The 16,701-nt window shown below is 46.3% G+C and overlaps 2 protein-coding genes across 8 annotated transcripts in view; one reads left to right on the plus strand and one right to left on the minus strand.

Annotated features, from left to right (window-relative positions):
* Positions 1-10,912, plus strand: fbxl9 (F-box and leucine rich repeat protein). 2 transcript variants are annotated; one of them, XM_061774992.1, is made up of 12 exons: positions 1-358; positions 1,636-1,692; positions 1,792-1,893; positions 2,015-2,149; positions 2,911-3,090; positions 5,003-5,308; positions 6,441-6,657; positions 6,816-6,973; positions 7,514-7,729; positions 7,940-8,152; positions 9,402-9,619; positions 10,003-10,912. In XM_061774992.1, exons 1-12 carry the CDS (start codon positions 305-307, stop codon positions 10,169-10,171), a joined length of 2,025 nt encoding a protein of 674 aa, XP_061630976.1. In that variant the 5' UTR covers positions 1-304; the 3' UTR covers positions 10,172-10,912. The 2 variants fall into 2 exon arrangements, with proteins under 2 accessions (XP_061630976.1, XP_061630977.1); XM_061774993.1 differs by lacking the exon at positions 1,636-1,692.
* The window catches only part of elmo3 (engulfment and cell motility 3), a 19,216-nt gene continuing 13,199 nt past the window's right edge, over positions 10,685-16,701 (minus strand). For all 6 annotated transcript variants that reach the window (XM_061774986.1, XM_061774985.1, XM_061774987.1 and 3 more), the window contains 6 exons: positions 15,571-15,734; positions 15,209-15,321; positions 15,015-15,119; positions 14,823-14,902; positions 11,956-12,036; positions 10,685-11,881 (listed from right to left, as the gene is read on the minus strand). In XM_061774986.1, coding sequence (XP_061630970.1) covers positions 11,669-11,881; positions 11,956-12,036; positions 14,823-14,902; positions 15,015-15,119; positions 15,209-15,321; positions 15,571-15,734 — 756 coding nt within the window. In that variant the 3' untranslated portion in view covers positions 10,685-11,668. The remainder of the gene's footprint in view (positions 11,882-11,955; positions 12,037-14,822; positions 14,903-15,014; positions 15,120-15,208; positions 15,322-15,570; positions 15,735-16,701) is intronic.

The following is a 16,701-nucleotide window of genomic DNA, read 5'->3' on the forward strand; positions in this document are numbered from 1 at the left end:
GACGTCACATCTGACGAGTTGAATAAATGTTGTTTACGGCATCACAGGGTAACAGTTCAAAGTAGTTTGTTCTTTATTAACATGGTACTTTCCAGATTTCCATTGCCACAAACTTTGGTCGTTATGAAGTATTGTACGGACGAGCTCGCTAGCCAGTAGCCTGGCTCTGTGGTTGAGGTTGAGGCTAGGTAGCTAGTTAGCGACTAGCTCCGCCGTGATGCGTTTTGAGGTTCCGCCCTGATGCGTTTAGAGGTCTCAGGTCAGGTGGAGTGTTTTTGACATCTAACTGAGGGCGAACGCTGAGATGGAAGGCTGCGATGAGGAGGACTCGTTGGAAGTGCCTGAGTTGCCTTTGGAGGTGAGGCAAGTTCATTTAAAGACATGCTAGTGAGCTAGCTTACAGAGAGCGTGGACGTTATCTGTACGGAAACTTTACACAGGAATTCATTTCTCCAGACTACGAGTGCTGAAAAGAAAAAAAAAACATTACAGGCGTAATATTGCAGTTTATTACAGTGATAGTGTGAGAATTGAGTCGTACATAAAATAAAAAAAGAGCGACAATTGAGTCGTTTTGTAACGACGTAATTTTAACGAGTGAATGTCAAAATTCCGACACGAACATAAACGAAACACTCTAGTCAACATTAGCTGACCTGAGTGCTTGAACAGTATAACATTACTTAACCTTATATTAACATCCATATATTAACTTCTTCTTCTTCTTCTTTTCATTTCTTCTAACCCTCTGGGAAAAGTGTTCCTACAGCCATTTGCATCGTTTTTGCAAAGTCTACCACCATCTGTCCGTCCAAGTTCCTTTCCTGGATGCCGAACGTACCCATCACTTCTCCATCACCAACATGTCCATTACAATCTGCACCAATCACGACTCTCTCTCTCTCTCTGTCTGGGATACTCAGAAGCACTTTGTCGAGCTCCTTCCAGAATGTCTCTTTCACCTCGAGGTCACGTGCTACCTGTGGGCCATAGCCACTAATCACATGATACATAACACCCTCAATTGCAAGTTTCAGCCTCATCACTCGATCTGATACTCTTTCCACCTCCAAGACATTTGTTGCTAACGCTTTCTTTAAAATAACCATTGCTCCATTTCTCTTCCCATCTACACCATGGTCAAATCATTTCAACCCTGCCCCTAAACTTCTAGCCTTACTGCCTTTCCACCTGGTCTCCTGGACACACAATATATCAACCTTTCTCCAAATCATCATGTCAACCAACTCCCGAGACTTTCCTGTCATAGTCCCGACATTCAAAGTCCCCACATTCAGTTCGAGGCTCTGTGCTTTCCTCTTCTCTTTCTGCCTAAGAACCTGCTTTCCACCTCTCCTTCATCTTCGACCCACAGCATTACACCTCTTTTTGCTTCCTTATTTTATTAGAATCATTTCATACAGTCCCCTTCCAAATGTATTGGAACGGCAAGGTCAATTCCTTTGTTTTTGTGTTTACAGTGAACACATTTGTGTTTCAGATCAAAAAGACGAATATGAGACAAAAGTTGAGAATTCCAGCAATAACTGCATCAAGCCTGCGACCCATTGACTTCACCGGACTGTTGCGTTCTTCATTTGAAATGCTTTGACTGCAGCCTCTTTCTCCCTCCAGTCTCCTCACGTATACAACAAAAACAAAGGAATTGACCTTGCCGTTCCAATACTTTTGGTGGGGACCGTATGATTTCCTCAGTGCGGTTAACTTTTCATCTTCCTCGCAACATATCGTTTGACATGACCAATGCAATGTCCCTCTGTGTCTTTCTAGATTGTAGTCTACATTCTGAGCTTCCTCCAGACTTCAGACAGAAAGGAAGCGTCACTCGTCTGCCGCAGCTGGTACATTGCAAGCCAGGATTTGTGTTTTCAGGTCATTTGTGCCTCATCACTTGCACTGTAAAGTCCACAAATCTGCAATCATGTCCAATCTGTCAAGTAAAAAGCAAAACAAAAACAAAGAAACTGTTGTCTGTCTCTCTTTTTGTGTGTAGAAAAATGCCATATTTTGCTTTCCGGCTTCAGCCTCATCCCTGGAGCTGGTCAGGAGTCTGGGGCGAAGGTCTCGCTGCAGCCTGATCATCAGCCAGCTTGATGGATTCAGCTTGTCCAGATCTCTGCTGCTGGAGGTCAGTTTTGGAGGGCTTTTGTCAACAGAACCAGCTCCTCAGAAAGCCATCATTCAGGGTACAGCTGTAATCACGACGGGTGAATGTCAAATAGGAGAATCGAAACCGAAATCGAGCTAGCCATCCATTTTCTATTCAGTTTTTTTTCTGTTTAGCTTTGCGGGGAGCTGGAGTCCATCCCAGCTTACTTCGGTGTTAGGGTGATAAGTTTAATCCACCCCGGACTGGTTCCCAGTCCATCACAGGCAAGCGTTCAACCTCACGTTCACACCGTTACTGAGTGGGAACTGAGTCAGGCGAACAAACCACTATAACGTCAGAGGTACCTTAATTTATGACTGCCTCAATTCATGAAATAAGTTATTATTTTGTGAATTATAAAATGTATGTAATTACAAGTAAGTCGAGTGATGAGCTTGATCACGGAACGAATAAACTCTGAAGTCACGGTACCACTGTACAAAACATGGATCTACTATTAAAGCAGACATCGTAACGTCACTGATAATATTTGATAGATGTTAAAACAGTTTATGCTTCTAGCTCTTTTTATTTGTTCCCAGTGTCCAAAGCAAGGTCCATAAAGGTATCCTTGGGTGATGTATGTTGTGAAAGAACTTTCACAGAACCCTGACCTCAACCCCATCCAACACATTTCGGATGAACTAGAACAGAGAACTCCATACTTTTGGACATGTTCACTTCCTGTATGTGTCCAATGCTACTTCAATCTTACCCCCCCCCCCTCTCTCTCCAACCAGGTGGGTCTATGTGTTGGCTCCAAGCTGGACAGTTTAGCCCTGCCCGGCAGCAGTGTCACAGAGGCCTCGCTGCTCGCTCTCCTCCCTCGCCTCACGTCCCTCCGCAGGCTCGACTTAAGAGGTCTGGACAGCCTCTTCATGTCTGGAGCGTTCCTCTCCAGGAAGGAACACAGACAGCAGGTTAAATCCAACATCAGTTTTTGACATTCTAATGGGAAGTGATTTGACATCTCACGTATTGTGTTTTATATTCAATACAGAGCAGTTCTTTGCTTATGAAATTTATATATATATATATATATATATATATATAGGTGCATCTCAATACATTTAAATATTGTTGAAAAGTTCACGTGCAGTGGAAAAAGTATGCGAACACTTTGGAATTTTTTACATTTCTGCATAAATTGGTCATAAAATGTGGTTTGATCTTCATCTAAATCACAGGAGTAAACAGCATCTGCTTAAACTAACAGCACACAAACAATTATTTGTTTTCATATATTTATTGAAAATGATGTGTAAACATTCACAGGACAGGGAGGAAAATGTAAGCGAACCGGATTCTCCAAGAGCTAATCAGTCAGCTGTGAGCCAACCTGGAGTCCGATCAATAAAACGCAATTGCAGGTGTGGCTCAAAGCTGCTCCGGCCACTAGGAAATACACGACGGGTGTTGCAACCGTACAATGATCCAAAACACAAAAGGAAACCAACAATAGAATGACTTTAGACGAAGAAATGAGTGTATGTGTTCTGGAGTGGCCCAGTCAAAGTCCTGACCTCAACCTGAGTGAGATGCTTTGGCATGACCTCGAGAGCTGTTCACACGAGACATCCCAGGAATCTTGCTAAACCGCGACACTTTTGCCGAATAACGTTTGTTTATTCTTGTCAGATTACATTTTATGCAGAAGTGTGTTCACATACTTTTTCCTCCCACTGTATTTAAGTATAGTTCAATTCGTACAAGTGAAACTTGATGTATTATGCAGATCCAATAAAGACAGTTTAAAATACAGAAGGCCCATTCCATACCGAATGTAAAATTGCTGATGTATTATTCTAATTTCTCTCGATGCCGAATTTGGCGTTTATGTTAGCGCTAAGCTATAATCGTCAAAATAAAAAATGAAAATCACACCAAAGTAAGTACAATCATGAAATATATGATTCTGCGTGTCTATAAAATACATTTAGAAGTTTCATGTTTTGAATTAAACTGCTCTAATAAAGAAGTTTTCCACAATACACTGTGGTCTAAACTATTGTCCTCATTTTTCTGACTAACCAATGCAATTTTCAGTGAATACAATTTTTGTGCTCTTCAAAGGTCCCATATTTTGGCTATTTAGACCTCCATAGAGTGACTCTCTAATATGGAATTAGTGTAAAAGTGTCAATTTCATTTAAAAAGAAAACAAAAAAACACCTTGGTTCTGTAATACAAGTGTCCAGAAAAGGCCCCTCTGACAGCTACTTCTGTTTGACCCAGTTTTGTATCCGCTTTGTACATATTTGGCTAAGACTGCCCCCTTTTGCCTGATTGGTTGCTTCCGTTCAGAAGGCGCACTTGTGAGAGCACACGTGTTCGTTATATTGACAGCGCTGGTTTGGGAGCGGAGAGGTAGGCGGAGATCTTCGCTAGTGACGTCGATAAGCTCGAGAAATTCCAATGACCTGATTTCAGGTCTCTCGGCAGAAAAATGCGTGGACGATTTTAATTCACATTTCACAGGTTTACTGAGGCACCAAAGAGACAATATTACATCCCAAATACTAGAAAAAGTTGGTTTGGCTAAATATGTCCCCTTTAAAAATCTCTTCTTGGCTGAAGACCAGGGGCGTAGGAGCACATTACACGGGTTTTAAGATCATTGCATTGGCTACCCGTGTGTTTCAGGATCGATTTGACAGTCAATCAATCAATCATCTATATAGCTCATTTCATACTTCAATAGCAATAGGAGAAGTAGCTGTCAGGGGGGAATTTTCGGGACACTCGTATGACAAAACCAAGTCCGTGTTAGAGAGTCACCATCTGGAGGTCTAAATCGCCAAAAATTCCCCAATATTTGACATTGTGTTCCAGGTCAAGTCCGCCTTGTCTAGCCTCGAAGAACTGGACCTGTCCGACCTGCGCTACCTCTCTGACCTCACCTTCAACCGCCTCACCAGCTGCACACCTCGCCTGCGTCGCCTCTCGCTGGCTGGCTGCCACATCGCTTTTGAATTTGACCCCTACCGCGGATGCCCCGTGGGGACTGTCGAGGTTTCCTCGGCGCTGCTCTCACTGAGGAACCTGCGGAAGTTGCTAACGGAGCAAAGCGCTACCCTCGTCGCTTTGGACCTCAGCAGAACCGCCATCGCCCCCGAGTCCCTTCGCCGTATCGCCCAGGTTAGGACATTTTGCACAGGAATATATGCGCTAATCTTGCGCACTGAATGTAAAAGTCACGAGTTAGTCGGTGTTTATATCACATACGACCTACTCCATTGTTTAATTCAGCCCGGCGAGCATTTACAATTTGATCATGTCGTATCGTTACATGATAGTTCATCTATCCATTTTCCTTACCGCTTCTCCCCACTAGGGTCGCGGCTGTGCTGGAGCATATCCCAGCAATCGTCAAGCGAGAGGCGGGGTACGTCCTGAACTGGTCGCCGGCCACATATCAACAAACAGCCATTCGGAGTCATATTCGCTCCTACGGGCAATTTGGAGTTTTCAATTAACACAGGCGGGGCCGGGGATTGAACCCCGGTCCTCAGAACTGTGAGGCAGACGCTCTAACCAGTCGTCCACCGTGCCGCCCATTTAACCTAACGTATGTTTTTGGGTTGAAAAAACAACACGTGTGTTAAGCCATTAACGTTGCATCGTTAAGGAGAGCACGCCATTTTCAACACTTTATATTGGTCAATAATTTGTAAAAATGGCACGGTGAAAGACTGGTTAGCGCATCTGCCTCACAGTTCTGAGGATCGGGGTTCAATCCCCGGCCCCGCCTGTGTGGAGTTTGCATGTTCTCTCCGCGGCTCGGTGGGTTTTCTCCGGGCACTCCGCTTTCCTCCCACATCCCAAAAACATGCGTGGGATGTTGATTGACCACTCTAAATTGCCCGTAGGTGTGAAAGTGAGTGGGACAGGTTGTTTGTTTCGATGTGTCCTGCGATTGGCTGGCGACCGGTTCAGGGCGGACCCCGCCTCCCGCCCGAAGATAGCCGGGATAGGCTCCAGCAAGCCCTGACCCGAGTTAGGGTAAGCGGTAAAGAAAATGGATGGATGGATGGAACATATCCGGGTGGGCACTGACCAATAGTATCGATTTATGAAAGAATATGAAATTGAGCAAATTTGGACGTAGCAGGTTTTGGCTAATGAAGTATCATGACATTAATGATAAATGATACTTAAAAATGAGTGGCTCATTTCCATATTTTCCATCCACAATCCTTTTGTATCACCTCTCCTACGAATGAGTGTGGCACTTGTACACAAATGCTGGTGGATATGGTCTTTGGTACAGGTTGAAGGCGTGTCCTTGGAGGAGCTTTGTCTGCAAAGCTGCAAGGAGCTGACGGACTACTCGGTGGAAGTTCTGGTGAAGCACCAACCTGGCCTCCGGAAGCTGGACATCGGCGGCTGCACCGAGCTGACCGGCAGGGCCGTGGTGGCCGTGGCGCGAAGCCTGAGCTCGCTTACGCACCTCTCTTTGTCACGCGACTGGAGGGTCACCGAAACAGGTCTACATTTAGTCTGCGGAGGCTTCATTTCAAAGACTCATAATGCTAGTATCTTCTTCTTTCCCTTTAGGGGTCGCCGCAGCGCGTCATCCTTAAAAGCTCGGCCTTTTCTTGTATCCGCTGTTGAAGTTGAGTGATGGTTCTCATGTGGTCTGCAGGCCTCGCCGACCTGGTGTCAGTCGCATCCCTGAGGGGTCTGGATCTATCGGAGTGTCTTCACGTCGGCGGGGCAGAGATGGTGAAAGGTTTGTCGCAATGCCTTGCTGAGCGAGCGCAGCTGGAGAAGCTCAACCTCAGGAGCTGCACTTACATGCGGGTCAGTCGGTAGTTCAATGAACTCCTTCGTGAAAGTGATCTGAACATGGTGTATTTCTGCCTGATGAAGGTTTTTGAGTTTGAGTTGAACTCTTAAGCAGCGCAGCAATAGAGGCTACGGACCAATTACATGCGAGTCAAGTCATCCCCCGACCTTACCCAGACAATCAAGTCTGCATTTCGAGCGGTAATCACTGACTTAAGAGGGAAAAAGGGAGAAAAGTTCGCAAAATGACCAAAACAGGAAGAGAACATTTGGAACAAATGGTGCGCTCCCCCCACCCCGAAATCAATCGGCATTTTTGTTGAGAGCACTTGACGATGAAAATGACGATGTGAAACGCCATTAGGAGACAAAACAAGTTGTGTTGGGTTTCGAATGTCAGCTGCCTGCGCGGGTTCCCTCCCACGTTCTGAAAACATGTTCAAATCGTCCTTTGGCGTGAATGGCGGCCTGGCGACAATTCCAGGGCGCACCCCGTCTCTTGCCAAAGTCGGCTTACCTGTGACCCAAATGAGGTCTTCCTTCGTCTCTCCTCAGGATGAGGCCGTTTTCTCCCTCACGCAGCTTCTCGGCACCGCTCTACGTGAACTGGACCTGACCTCGTGCGTTAACGTGACGGACCTGTCGGTGCGTGCCATCGCCACCTACCTGCGGGGCCTGGTGGTCCTGCGGCTGGGCTGGTGTAAAGAGGTGACGGACTGGGGCCTGCTGGGCATGGTGGAGACGAGCACGTGCGAGCTGGACGAGGAGAAGGTGAGCGGCACGGACGCAGAGCACTGAGTTGTCAGTTAACCTGGCGTGCATGTTTTTGGGATGTGGGAGAAAAGCCACGCAGGCACGGGGAGAACGTGCACACTTCACAAAGGGCGGGGTCCTCAGAACTGTGAGGCAGACGCGCTAACCGCCGGGATGGAGACATGAAAAAGTGCATTTTCCGGAATATGTCCCCACTGCCCTCGACAGGAGGACAAGGGCCCCAGGTTCACGCGCACCTTCGGGAACATGGGCTTCTTCAAGCCCCCGCGTCTGCCCTTCGAGGAGCGTCCCAAGCTGGTGACGCCGGATGACCTGGAGCAGTTCAAACGGCAAGCGGGAGTGTCGCTGTTGGCCCTCGTGAGGCTGCGAGAGCTCAACTTGTCGTCCTGCTACAAGCTCACGGACGGCAGCATCACGCAGGTAGACGCTCAGACGCAATGCTCGCTCAATGCGGCATGTGCCCAAAAATGTACTCGCTCTTTGACTGGCCATTACGCACCGATTTCGCTTTGATTTACACAACTGACGTAGATTTTTTTTTGTTGTTGTTGCTTTCTTTACTGCATAAAGTTTGTAAGAAAGATCATTTCTTGTCATTAGTCTAAAATATCTTGACAGCCACCCATTTTCTATACAGCGTGTCCTCATGAGGGTTGCAGGTGAGCTGCAGCCGACGCCACCTTAGCAACCGGTTGCCAGCCAATTGCGGCGCTCACATTCACACAATGGACAATTTAGATATATACCTGAAGAAATGCCAACTTAAAGTTTGTTTGCACTGCGCACGCCAAAACCTCCAAAATCTACTTTTTAATGCAGGTATGTGCCAAAAAATGGGAATATTGAGGGCAAGTCCATTTCCTCCTTATGGAGTGTGTCAATGATGGCTTTCTGCACAAGCGTCAAGTCAGCAGTCTTCCCCATGATTCTCAAGCCTATTAAGCCTGACCGAGACCATTTAAAGGCTGAGGAAAACCTCGGCAGGCATTTTGCCGTAATGACAGTTTGGGACACAGGGAGTGGAACTTAGTCATGAGATTCTAAATTTGGGAAATACTGGATTTGTTTATTTATGTATATATATTTTTGGTCTTTCTGCCATAATCATCCAAATTGAAATGAATAAAGGCTTGAAATATTTCACTTTGCTTGTGGTGAACTAATATGACATACAAGTTTCACTTTTTGAAGCAAATTATTGAAATAAATGGACTTTCCCTCGATATTCGAATTTCTTTGGCACATACCTGTACATTCTCAGTACCACTACCCCCCCCTCATATTGCTAATACAGTAGTGCAGTCTTTCAACAGTCAGCAGAAACAAACCAAATATAATAAGTAAGCGTAATGGGCAGTACCAGACTAAGTTCATTTTTGTAGGGACACCCTGGACCATCGGTGTTTCAAGCCCATTTTTGGGGCTCAAATAGAATCTCAGCACCCCAAACATTTGAGGTGGTTTTCTTTTTTTTTTCAAGCCAGAACAGGTTGCAAAATTGCAACAACAAAAATAGACTACGTCAAAAATACAGCTGCCTCAAAAGTGGTTTGTTCCACCCAATCTCTCCCACCTCCCCCCCTCGGTTCCGCCTTCACAGAGCAGCACGGTAGCCCCTGCCGTGCTGCTCTGTGAAGATGGATTCATTGTTTGCGTGTTGCATGCGCAGGTGGTGCGCTTCACAGACCTCCGACATCTCTCGCTGTCCTCGCTGCCCGGCATCACCGACGCCAGCTTGTCAGCGGTAGCCCGGCACTGCCGTGCCCTCACCGGCCTGGAGCTCAGCCACTGCGCGCGCATAAGCGACCGGGGCGTGGCGCAGGCGGCACCGCACCTGCACCGGCTGCAGCATCTCTACCTCTCTGGTTGCAATAGCATCACGGATAAGTAAGTCAGCGCTATGGTCCATCCTTGACAACAGCGGTCCCCGACCCACTAGGCCATTTGGTACCACACCGCACTAAGACTGTTTGTACCCTGTTGAGTTTTTATACTGTACAGTGCTAGTTTTCTCATTTAAAAACAAAAAAAACGGACATACAGTAAATAAGACACTTCAGGTGTCGTTGTCTCCCATGACCGCTAAATGGGAACGGCTCATTCAAAAGAAACAAGCGCATAATAACAACTACATTTAGCGCAATGGTGGCTTTGTATTTTTAATAATGTGTTGTTTTTATTTTTTTATTTTAATATCTATGCTGGTCTGTTAAAATATTGCTTTATGTGAAACCGGTTCTGAATTGTATTTGACGGTTGGACATTTCCAGATCTTTGTTCCTGCTGGCTCAGCACTGCAAGCGACTCAAAACACTCGACGTGTCCAAGTGCGACAATATTTCAGGAAGCGCCATGGAACACCTTCAATCGCAGCTTCCCTTTTTGGAAAAGGTCCACTACAAACTACCTGGTGGGACTGACTTTACAACTCTGATTTAATGTTCTAGATGACTTTTTTTTACTGACCCAACAGTGATATGAAGAGTTGATTGAGGTTCGTGACATTGTCCGCAACTGAACAGATAAACAGATCATCAATGAACAGTCGAGAGGGCTTCCAGCGTACAGGTTAAAGGTTATAATGAAATCAATTAGTTCATATACCTGTGTATCGTTGTTTTAATTACAATTTCCTGTGCTGAATGCCTGATAAAGGCTGATTTGTTAACTCATTCACTGCCGGTCCTCCATGTTAACATGGTTAATTGAATTCAACAGCCGTCAATGGCAGTGTTCAAATGTTTTGGGACACCCCGTATGCATCTAATGACATATTTCCAACGATGCGTACTAATGAGGTGGCGAAGTTGGCACAGCCCGAACATTTCAAGGTGCCACTTGTGTACTGCTTTCCTTTAAAATAAAGTCTCTCTTTTTTTTTTTTTTTTTTGGTCACATGAAGCCAAAAATCATAAAGTGCACCCATCTAATAAAGACAGCTGGAAACTAGAATTTAGACATTTCATTGTATTTATTTATATACTTAAGAGATCTTTGCAAAGTACAAACACAGATGAGTCCAAAGGTAATGTCAGCATCTTCGCTAGGACAATGTTGGCGTTCGACATTGAAGTTCATCACTTTTGTTGGCCGACGCGGTGGTTTAAAACTGCAATGCACCAGAACTGTGACTGTAATCTCATAAAATGTTTTTATAAATAAAGCAATGGCACAAAATAATTCAAAAATATTCATGTTCTGTCACCCAAAAAAAAAAAAGCTGCAACTTGTTTGCATTATTACAGAGATGATTGTGGTAAGCACATCCACATGCTTATTTTTTAGAAAATGCATCATTTCATCTTCACAGGAAGTAAGTTTACACAGGAGAGTACCTATTTGTTTGAGCAGAACATTGTCCAAGACAAACAAAATTGTCTGTTCTGACAAACATGTACCATACAAATCATAATAACAAAAAAAGGGCTATTTATACTACATCTTGGCAAGAGTTGCACAGAAAAAAACATTTGGTTTTCTTTGAGGGACCAAGTTTTGCGAGACGTCTCACTACCCCCGACTTGCTTGCAGGAATATTCCATCCAAGTCGCCCAAAATGATCATTGTAAAACACAGTAAACAAATTTAAAGCACAGGTTTTTGTTTGGTTCTTCTGTACTCTATAATAAGATCAAGGGTCATTTTTTGCTTTGACATAAAACAAGGTAGATTTTCATTCACTTCACTGAGTCTATAAAAAACTTTGGAACAGATTGGTTAAGAAAAAAAAAAAAAAAAAAAAGCAAAATTGCACTTGAAATTGTGAGGTTCAGTCACGCTGTGCTGATGTTAAAGATGAGCACAGCAGCAGTAGGAGCTCATGAACATTTGCAACAAACGCATCACTTGTAAGTCAGAGCCCCAAACACAATCATACAATCCTCTTCAATCACACACACTGTATATTTACACAGGCACACATTGGTGTCACGCCCTCTACTGCTCAGTTTGACTAAAGTCGTAGCAGAAGTTGTAGTTGCTCGGTGGTTTGGGGACGAGAGGCGCATTCTCCGGGATGGGGATGTTCTCCAAATCCAGGAGGCGAAGCTTAATCTCCATGGAGAGGAGGATGTCCAGCTCGCTGCGCATGGATTCGCTACTCATTTCCCGGCCCAGGAGGACGCTCAGTCCGTCCGTCCACAGGCAGAACTGACGCGCACACACAGACAATTTCTAAGTGGACAGCTGATGATGTTGACCTTGATGTTATGAGCCGGACTCACGTCAGTCCTTGAGGGGGCGATGAAGTTGAGGCTGTACTCCTCCACGTCGTAGGTGATGCTAAACGCCAGGTCCAACACCTCCTACGTATGACACACAGTGAGGCCTCGAGCAGTATGGAACATGAACACATCATCGGTGTTTATTGAGCCAAGGCACATCATTTACATCGGCAAAATCTCAGCACACTAAACAGAAAAGGTACTGTGGAGTATATACATTTACATTACTTTGTTTTGTTTTGTGGGAACCTATCCTCTGTTATTTGCTGAAAACTGACCTATGAGCTGTTTTTGTGCTCTTGCCAAAGCCAAAATATGACTTTGGTGCCATCTTGTGGCATTTCTTGCCAAAGACATGAGGGAAGGAAAATAGGCCAAACATTCAGAGGCTAAGAGCCACGATTTCTACTGTGTTCCTGCAAAGAGCCACATCATACACATGGGCGTAGACAGAGGGTTATCAGAGATTTCTTTCCAGAAATTCTTTGTTAACCAGAAAAGAAAAAAAAAAAAAAAAAAGGGGGCGGGGGGGCACAGTGGTGCCAGCTTTCTCCCCTGTTCCACACCCCTGGGCACACAAACTGCCCCCCCCCCATCTCTTCCACTCACAGACCTTTGCTCTGATTTACTGGAAATGTCCCACATTCAAAGAATAGTGACAACAAATGACTCCCTCAAGACCACAGACCACAGACCGGTCATTTTCAACAATGAACACCGTGTGCACTGTCTCACAAACAAACTCGGTTCAATGTTCACTTCACTTCTACAAACAAAGCTAGAACTTACAATAGCATTATTATTGCTTCGTCCATCCCTTGATCGCGACAATTCTTTTCAAATATAGTTGATAGCCAGCGGTTGCCACTCGAAGCAGTTTCTTCACGTGTGTCTATTCCAATTGAGTGTATACATGCGCACATCGGCGTAAAAGTCACATCATTTATTAGTTATTAATAACTATTAACTAATTACAAGCGACGACCCCCCCAAGCTGAGAACAATAGCACACTAGCCAACGACTTGAATACCTTCTACTGCAGATTTGAAAAGGACACTTTCACACCCCACGCCCACCCGGCCACACCCCCGACTACAATCACACCTTTGACGTCTGCGTTAACCATCCGCGAACAGGATGTGAGACGCACCTTCAAACAACAAAAGATGAACAAAGCGGCAGGCCCGGACCACGTGTCCGCATCCTGCCTCAAAGTCTGCGCGGACCAGCTCGCGCCAGTCTTCACTCAGATCTTCAATAGATCTCTGGAACTGTGCGAAGTACCATCCCGTTTCAAACGCTCCACCATCATTCCAGTCCCCAAGAAACCTGCAATCTCGGGTCTGAATGACTACAGGCCTGTCGCCTTGACACCTGTGGTCATGAAGTCCTTTGAACGTCTCGTGCTGAACCACCTCAAGAGCGTCACAGGTCCCCCGCTGGACCCCCTGCAGTTTGCCTACCGAGCGAACAGGTCTGCGGATGATGCAGTCAACATGGGACTGCACTTCACACCCTTGAACACCTCGACAGTGCAGGGACCTACGCGAGGATCCCGTTCGTGGACTTCAGCTCAGCGTTCAACACCATCATCCCTGAACTCCTTTCATTCAAGCTTCTCCAGCTCAGCGTCTCACCTGCCATCTGCCAGTGGATTTACAGCTTCCTGATGGGCAGGACACAGCAGGTGAGGCCGGGAGAGACCACCTCCTCCACACGCAGCATCGGCACTGGGGCGCCCCAAGGTTGTGTCCTCTCTCCGCTGCTCTTCTCTCTCTACACGAACGACTGCACCTCAGCGCACCCGGCTGCCAAACTCCTCAAGTTTGCAGATGAGACCACTGTCATCGACCTCATCAAGGACGCTGACGAGTCCGCATATCGACAGGAAGCGGTGCGGCCGACGCAACCTGGAGCTGAACGCGCTCAAGACTGCAGAGATGATCGTGGACTTCAGGAGGCATCCTTCGCCACAGCTGCCCCTATGTTCTCTGTCAATTGACCGTCTGTTGTAGTACTCGAGCGGCTCCAACTACCGTCGACAAATTCCTTGTGTGTTTTTTGGGACACACTTGGCAAATAAAGATGATTCTGATTAAGCTAGCGGTCCCTCGCTAATTAATTAATTAGCGCAGTAGCTGGAATTGTTTTTACACTTTCATCAAAACACCTCCTTGATTAAAAAGAAGTTCCAAGTAGTTCAAAACAAGATCTCCGCCAAATATACACTCTGGTCGGAAGCCGCCATATTTACAGGGATGTGTGTCAACGATGTCAGCGCACATTTACGTCAAAACAGAGCACGCACGGACAGGATTCATGGTTAACACGACACAAATCTATTTCTGATCCGGTTGGAAAAAGGAACATTCATGAAATGTCATTCAAATTTGGCCGATGGAGGTGTTTATATGGAGTGTGTGGTCCGGGTTGCCTGGCAACAGGCGTTATCGTGCGGCGTCAACGTAAGAGCCGCAAGCAAGTGGTCAACGAGCCGCAGGTCGGCCAGGCCTGCCACAGGCTTTGTCTGCTAGACAAAAGTGCTCGGCCACCAACTCGGGGCATCTAGAACAACACCAATTGCAGAAGTTCACGACTGAATAGCGGGGCTTCACTGTCTACTAAAATGATGATGATCTGAGGAGAAGCGGTACAGAAGCTGCATGGATGATCTCAATTTACTCACAAATGCACCGACAGTGAAATCTTGGCCCGTTCAGTTGGACAAAAAAAGCTATTCTGACATACCGACGACAACAGGTGTCGCTATACGTCGCTGGCACAAAGATGCATTAACGATGGCAAAGAAATGATCCATTCGGTACAACGGGAGCGTTTCCCGCAGCACAGCCGACGAGCCGCTCACCTTGTTCTGCTTGCCTTTGTTCTCCTTCATGTGAGGGCACTCTTTGCCCACCAGCAGAGCTTTGATGTCTGCCACCGGGACTAAACGACAAGCACAGTCCATCATTGCTCGGACAGAATATTCCTCCGCGACCTTGTATGGAAACTCGTCATCGCCTCGGCGGTCTTCCGCACGCACTCGGCCCAAACTCACTCTTTTCTTGCAGCGTTTCAATGGGTGGCGTTTCCGTGTCCTCCTCCACGTCGCCGTAGTGCAGCATTTTGTGATTGGGCGACAAACGACAGTACCACAATTTGTCTGGGGGCCGAGGGGGGGAACAGCCAATAAGATGAACGTTTGCAGAAACACTGACAAAAAAACTTTTGGTGCAAGTGCGCGTCACGAACCTTGTCTGCGCCGGCTGCTGATCTTCCGGAACAAGGTCCCCTGACACAGCCTGTTGAGTCTTTGTTGACGGATCAACTCAAGCAGCTCGGGCTTCAGACGCTCTTTCAGTTCGCTGGAATCCCACAAGTGCAACGTCATCATTCTTGACATTGAACCAATTAAGTTCTGAATTGCAGACAGACGTGCAAAGATGACATTGTTTCTTCTCAGGTATGCTATTAAGTACAATTATAATTATGAAGAGAAGTGGAACAAGATGTCCCTGTCCCTGTATATCCATGGCGCATTGGTGGAAATGCTTCAGAATCATTCTCGGCTTGCAGGAGTGCTGACACAGAAGCAAGTTCACCATCAAACTCACAGAACGGGCGGCGCCAGCGTCTCTTCCTGGTGCAGTCGCTCCGTCTGCCGCAGTTTCAGGATCTCGCTGTAGTTGAGAGCGTTCACCTTGTTCTTGAAGAGCTCCAGGGAGGTCGGCTTGGTGGACAGCGTGCGCGTGATCTGCTCCCTCACCACCTGCATCACCTGCACAACACCAACCGCACCTTTATCTATGACGCAAGGGGAACCTGCTGAGCCCACAAAGGAAGGCCGCAGCTGAGATCCGGCAGACGGGATCGCCACTCGTCCACTATGCTGCCCTTGTTTCCCCGAACGTCTGCCAATCGACGAAGCGCGGCGCCTTTTATTAACCTACTTCGCAGTCATTGGCCACGCGTCATCATTACAATCATCAATGACTGCTAAAATTGCTGTTTTATTGAGCAGCAGCAATGAACGTTCAGCTGCTGTCGCTAAAACAGGTTTACTCAATTAAAAAAACTAAACATGAAAGAATAACATTGCCAGCAGGGCAAGATGAGCTTGAATCAGAATCCACCAGATGGCTCTTTACAATGATTCGGTTCCAATTCAAATTCACGGAAGAGTCGTTTCGTTAGTTCCATCAGCACCTAGGTACGCATCTAAATAGCTCGGTGGGCGTGGCTGGCATACAGACTTCATTGTTATGGGTGAGCCGTACGAAATCTGCCTAGCAACAAACAAAAAGATGCAGCCTCTGTAAAACAATCTGAGCAATTCCGTTCTGATCCGAATTAGTTTGTTACAGCTACTAGTTTTTATTGCAGTTTTAGTATTAAACGCTAAGTTGGGACTTTTAAGGACTTCGAAAAAATTAAATACATTATCTTATACTGTAGGAGGAAGATTAGACAGCAATAGAGACTCCTCTATTCCCCCCCAAATATGCAGCCGATCTAAATAGTTGCTGCCCCACCAATGTGCCACCGAGTTGTTAAGCAGCCACGAAGTATGCGGGTGAGCGCCGACTTGTGCCGAGCATGAATGCGTCTCCTCGGCTACAAATAGCGACAGAGAAACGCATACTGTGCGTGAGCTTGCCAACTTTGTCATGCCTCACTGCTGACCGACATCATTCCTGTTCACACCCAATTGGCCTGATCGTGAACAATCATTGACTGAAGTGGAA

Source organism: Phyllopteryx taeniolatus, chromosome 5, assembly GCF_024500385.1.
Source record: "Phyllopteryx taeniolatus isolate TA_2022b chromosome 5, UOR_Ptae_1.2, whole genome shotgun sequence".
Taxonomy (NCBI): Eukaryota; Metazoa; Chordata; class Actinopteri; order Syngnathiformes; family Syngnathidae; genus Phyllopteryx; species Phyllopteryx taeniolatus.